This window comes from Pseudopipra pipra, chromosome 9, assembly GCF_036250125.1.
Source record: "Pseudopipra pipra isolate bDixPip1 chromosome 9, bDixPip1.hap1, whole genome shotgun sequence".
NCBI lineage: Eukaryota > Metazoa > Chordata > Aves > Passeriformes > Pipridae > Pseudopipra > Pseudopipra pipra.
The window spans coordinates 4,312,425-4,318,424 of NC_087557.1; the positions used below are offsets into that span (position 1 = coordinate 4,312,425).

Genomic DNA, 6,000 nt, shown 5'->3' on the forward strand with positions numbered 1-6,000 from the left:
GGGTTTGACTTTGGCGAGGACTGGCCTGACATATGCTGAAGAGGGTCACAGAACAGGTCACTTCTCCTGAACACAGGAGAAAACACGATTTCAAGCTTGCTGTCCCAGAATCTGTAATTAGCACCAGCCATGAAATATGGTTGAAGCCACCCGTGCTAGAGCATCTCCAGAAGACAGTCCAACTGCCTCCCAACTCTAATCGTGCGAGCTGCTAGGTTAAAAAAAGATGATTTAAGCCACTTGTAACAATTTGCTTGTGTGTCCAAGAGCTTACACGTTCACTTCCCACCGATTTGTTCGCTTGGCCATGTCCTTATTTCCAAAAAAAATCCCACAATTTTTTTTTTGCAAAACATTGCTCTTGCAAGCAATAGCAAGTTTGTGAAATATTGCTAGAACAACTTGTACTACACCATCTGCTACATGGGGAGAACTGAGAAGCCGGAGATCTGTCTGGGCTTTGAAATTTGATTTTTAAGTTGGTTCTGACTTAAACATTTTGAAGTAACTTCATTTCAGTCTTACCTTCTTTAGACTGTGTTCCCTGTCTACGTGCAAAGTACATAGGGAATAAATACATAGCAGGAATTAGATCAGTAGTTTGTATTATATTGTCCCTTCCGTTGAGTTGGTAGAGTCCTCTCATTTGCAAAATACAGTAAGTGAAAATCTCAGCTTAACACAAGGTATAAAAATCAATATTGAATGCAACTCAATCTGCAGGAATAATTTAGATATCATGGAGAATGATGCAACAGAGAACACGTCTATAATTTCATGTTCTGCAAGAGATGTTCCTCTAGACGCTCAGCTGAACTATCCTTTATTCCCCATATAATTAGTTAAAAGTTATTTATACATTATGGTCCCACCAGATTTCTGATTTACAGTACAAAAAGTCAGGCACTGAATACAGTGATTATATTCCATCTGCACAGGGCATTTACTGACAGGAAAGTCTGCGGGCAAGTAGTTCTGGCCTGAGCTTGCTGCATTTCACTGGGATGAAAAATAAAGAACATTTTAGGCAGCCCACAAAGTGCAGTTGTTAAACTGACCCTATTTTCTCTCCTTCTTTCCATTTTCCTGCATCCAGCCCTTCAGTTTCACTGAATTTCAAAGGGACAGTGTTATTTATGCTTCTTCCTATTTTAGAATGTTTTTATCATGTGGCATAGCACTCGGACTGCCTTAGGGGAGCTTTAATGATAATTTTATTTTTAAAAGTATAGGCTTATCTTGCCTGACCTTGATGCACATAGTAAAAGGTTGCTAAACTCCTCCTCTAGAAAACAAAACAGGGAACAAATGTCCTGCGCCTGCTGGATCAAAAGCTCAAGTGTGGCAGAGCCTTCCACTACCCCAAAATATATCACCAAGGCAACAGTAGCAGTATTGCAAACAGGTATTGGAAAGACTTCCCTGCCAGGATTTAAATAATCTGATTTTCCTGCAGTATGTGCTCTACAACACTCAGCAAGTCTTTTCAGAGATGAAAAGCATGCTAACACCATTCCTAAGAGTATCTTGGTACAGTAGGGCGTTATCAGTGCTCTTCTGAAAGCAAATTAAGAGCGTGTCACTCTTCAAAGGTCGTACAAGGAGCCAAGTAGAGCCCATGCAACTTGGAAGTTGTTGGTTGTTGTTGCTTGTAGCCCTTTCCTCAAACAAACTACTGAAAGGGATAAGGAGATAACCTACTTCCCTCTTCTCTCCCCTGTTCCTTCTCTGGAAGGGAAAGCAAGCTCATCCTATAATGGTGCCAAGCACTTCTTGTCTCTTCTGGTTGCACTGACCTGTAAGAATTTGATCCTAACTAGTGTTCACAGCAGCTTTTCTCTCTGGAGTTGCTGTGCCTGTGGTACAACTGAATTCTGATAGAGAGTACATGGGAACACTAGTGGTGAATAATCCTTCTGTTTACACTCTTCCTTTCTACTACATAATAGCAACCAGCAAGCTTGATGATCCATTGCCTGCTTTAAGTCACAGACTAGGTGTCAGGAATACTTGCTAAGGGGTGTTTGAAGGGCTAATTGCAGAAGACTGCAAAATCCATGATTATCTTTTTGCATCCTGGAGAACTCTGCTCCACAGCTAATGGATGACAGGGGTGTATCAGCTTGCTTAGGACCTCTCTGCTCAATTTCATAGCAGTGCTCACAGAATTCAATACCACGGTGAGCTCAAAGCCCCAGGAGTCGAGGTGTCTGTTCTCATGAGGGAACAGTGGCTTGCCACAGTACAGATCCCTTCGTTCTTTCCATAAAACAGAAAACATCTTCAAATTCCTTGCTTCCTCCAAAAATACATCCTGAAGTGGGGAGTGCCTGTAGTGCTTCTCCTGTAGAGCTTCTGCTCCACAACTGTAACAGAGCAAAGCTTGGGACAAGCTGGCTCAACTCAACCTCTCAATTTTTCAAGGACATCTACACTTCAAATTAGTTGGGTACAAATGCTTGTCACAGGTTTCCAGTAGCTTAAGGTAAGGGGTTTTACACTTTATTTATTTGATATGAGGTATTCTTCAAAATCCTGTAGCAAAATGGGTCTGAGGCTGAAAACATTGTTTATTTCCATCCTTTTCATAAACAACCCAGAAGCAGCAACCCTTCAAAATGAACTCTGGCAAGAGTACTTAGCACGGTCTGCTCCCGGCACAGTGTAGTCTGAAATGTGCCAACATGAGCTGAGGCAGGGATTTATACCTGCAAGGGTCTCACACAGTCAACAGGTTGTCTTCCTCACATCCATGAGAAGGAAAGCCAAGGAAGGGAGATAATCCAGGCTCATCCTGTGACTGGCTGGTTTAGTCACTGGTCCAAGAGTGCTAACCCAGAACCCTGTGCTTTTGTCATCACTTTTCATACACTCTGAATACATGTCCTAGAGACAGGATAGGAGGTCAGGTTCAGAAAGAAATTACTAAAAAAGAGGAATCTGGATCAAATAATATCACCAGCAACCACAGCATCTCAGCAGCAGAAGTGTATAACTCACATAAAGAAAGCCAGGTTGAATAAAATAGGGCAGCAAGGTCATTAAATGAAAAATAAAAATACAAGTTGAGAGCAATTCCCTCGGACAAGGAGAGTCAGGATCACAGGAGACAGTCTCTCTGACAAAGGAAGTGAACTACAGATTCAGGAACATATATCTTCAGTTATTGCCCAAGACAAGCATTTAAATAGGTAAAATAGTTTAAAAACCCACCTCTGGCTGGCATTTAGTACAGATTATCAATACTGAGTTGTTTACTCATTCCTCGTAAAATGTGCGTGGAATCAGGGAACAATTTACAATAGCTGAGGTATTCACCAAGATGGAATAAGAGTTTGGAGCCTGCCTTGAAATTCTCAAAACCTGGACTGCCAAAAAACCCCACCCCTTTTACATAACCTAACAGAATAAAACACTGTATCTTATTTTTGACACACCTTCCTTTACAGTCTGCATAGACAATAACAGAAGCAACAAAAACCTAAATTGTATCCAGTATCTTAGGCTGAGGCAGCTAACCTAAGCAATATAAATAGCAGAGAAATTATTTTAAAAGATACCATCACTGTTATCACCGAGCAGTGAGTGTTCTTTTTACATGTCACTGAACAGTTTTATTCAGAGTGTGTTGGCTTTCCAGGCTCATTCTTGCTTCTAGTTCTATGCAAGACAGAGCAGAAGGGCTGGCAGGGCACATGACTTGATCTGCATGCATGCTTAAGAAACCTTTTCCTCTCCATTTCCCTGCCACTGCATGTCAATAATGCTCCCTACCTTCTAACTTAAAAATTTAGTAGGGTGGAGGGAGGAGCTGGAAGGATTTGTTCAGGATGCTGAACTAAATCACTACCAAAACACGCAGCAAGAAATGAAAAGAAGTGCTTGAGTCAGTGTCAACTGTGCATTCTGAAGTCACTACACATCCCCACACGCTGTACTGTACTTCCCACAAACGTCCTTTCTGTCCTTGCCTTGTGAGAGCAGGAACTAAAGAGTCATCTTGGTACCAAAACACGGACAGACAGTTTGACATGAGCAGGAGTGCACTTAGCAGTCTCTGTAGAATTGCTGTAGCAATTCTGCTCTCCTGCTACAGGCAGACTTACCCCACTGGAAGAAGTGGGGTATGTGCATAACTTCTGAGATCTCCTGACATTGTGATTGTGCAGCATTAGTCTATCACATGAATGTTTTTGCCAAAGTACCTCTTAATGTACAAAAATACAAATTTGGCAGAGTAAAACGTGAAGTTGGTGACACTAAGATTGAAAGATGTAATAAACCAACAACTCTTAGTTTTAATTGTAGTAATAGTAGGTCAGGCATTCAGCCAGCACGTTCTGTTTTGGTTCTAAAGCTGATAGTGCTCCCTGAACAACAAAGCTGAGATAACGCTGAGATTTTTAGGAACCAGATTCAGTGCTGTGCTCTTGTTGTGATAGGTACTTACATGTCAGCAGTCCCAGCAGATGATATTTACTTTTAGACTGCTGGTTGCATGTTCCTTAATCTTTTTGCCTACTCTCACTGTATTAAGCAAAAGAAAACATGTATTGTCAGGAGCAGCCTTTCTTTATAAACACTGACATCCCTCTCCACCTAAAGCCAAGCCAGCCAAGCTCTCCAGAGCTGACTCAGGTCTTTAGGATTAGAGGTGCATCCGCACATCTATTCTCAACGTGCTTGTCAAGGCAGACAGGGTTCAGTTGATCATACCTTCCAAAACTTGGCAACATCTTAACATAATGCACAAATAGGTATAATAAAAAAAACGTGGTTGCAAAGTTGGATTTGAAGTTGCAGGATCCTGCTAAGAGGTTACAGAAACGAATCGTGTTACATTAAACATTTCCCGTATGGGTTTACAGCAATAAGAATAGAAGCGGACAGGCAAAAACTTCAACCGAGAATCAGATGGCAGCTATAACACCCCAGACAAAACGAAATTGTTTGCTCTGCCAGGAGCTATATAGAGACTCGCAGATCTAGAAGGGCAAGTCGCAAAACGCCTCAGCAAACAGACAAGAAGACAAAGCACATGTTACCTTTACCTTTGTAAACAAAACCAGAGCTCGGAACCGCCGCGGTGACAGCGACCGAACACCTCGAGTCCCGATCCCCGGCGGTGCCACCTCGCTCCCGCTGTGGCCGATCCCGAGCTCCGGGGGGATAAAGCTCCTCCGGGGTCGAGCATCCCCTGGGACGCGGCGGCCGGGGCGAGCATCCCCCCGGGCCGTGTGTGCCCCGCTCCCCCCGCCCGCCCCTCCCCTCTGCCAGTAAACCCACGGCAACAAAAGAGGGAGGGGAGCGAGGCCGATCGCGCCCCTCTCCCCCCGCGCCGGCCGCTCACCGTGCTGGGTGAAGACATTGAATCCTCCCTCTGCGGAGCGCCCGGCCGCCTCCCGCCGGCGGCCCGCGGGCCTGGCCGCGCTGCTCCCCCGCGGTCCCCGCGGCTGCTGCTGCTGCGGCGGCGGCTGGTGCTGGAGCCCCGCGCCCGGCTCGCCGACGCGGCCCACCTGCTGCCCCATGGCGGGCCGCGCTCACATCCCGCCGCTCCCGGCCCGGCAGGCGCGTCCCGCTGCTCCCGCGGCCGGACCCGGCGGCTCCCGCGGAGCTCCGCGCTGGGGCTTCACGGGCTCGCCCCCGCAGCCCCCGCCGCCATCTTAAACCACAGAGCGCCGGCGGAGCGCGGACGGAGCGGCTCCCGCGGCCGCCTCCGGTCCGCCCAGGGAGGGAGGGAGGGAGAGAGGGAAAGAGGGAGGGAAGGAAGGAGCGAGGGAGGTGGCCGCACCCCCCCAGCCCAGCCCAGCCCAGCCCGCCCCGCCGCGGCACACAGAATCCCAGAATCCCAGAACTGTAAGGGTTGGAAGAGATCTCTGGAGAGGCAAGGCAGGGTCACCTAGAACAGGTGACACAGGGACGCGTCCAGGTGGGTTTGGAACGTCTCCAGAAGGAGAGACTCCATGCCCTCCCTGGACAGCCTGTTCCAGGGCTCTGCCA

The 6,000-nt window shown here is 46.6% G+C and overlaps 1 protein-coding gene across 1 annotated transcript in view; it reads right to left on the reverse strand.

Annotated features, from left to right (window-relative positions):
* The window catches only part of ABL2 (ABL proto-oncogene 2, non-receptor tyrosine kinase), a 46,573-nt gene extending 40,866 nt beyond the window's left edge, over positions 1-5,707 (reverse strand). The window contains exon 1 of the mRNA XM_064664168.1: positions 5,351-5,707. Coding sequence (XP_064520238.1) covers positions 5,351-5,528 — 178 coding nt within the window. The 5' untranslated portion in view covers positions 5,529-5,707. The remainder of the gene's footprint in view (positions 1-5,350) is intronic.
* Positions 5,708-6,000: the final 293 nt, after the last annotated feature.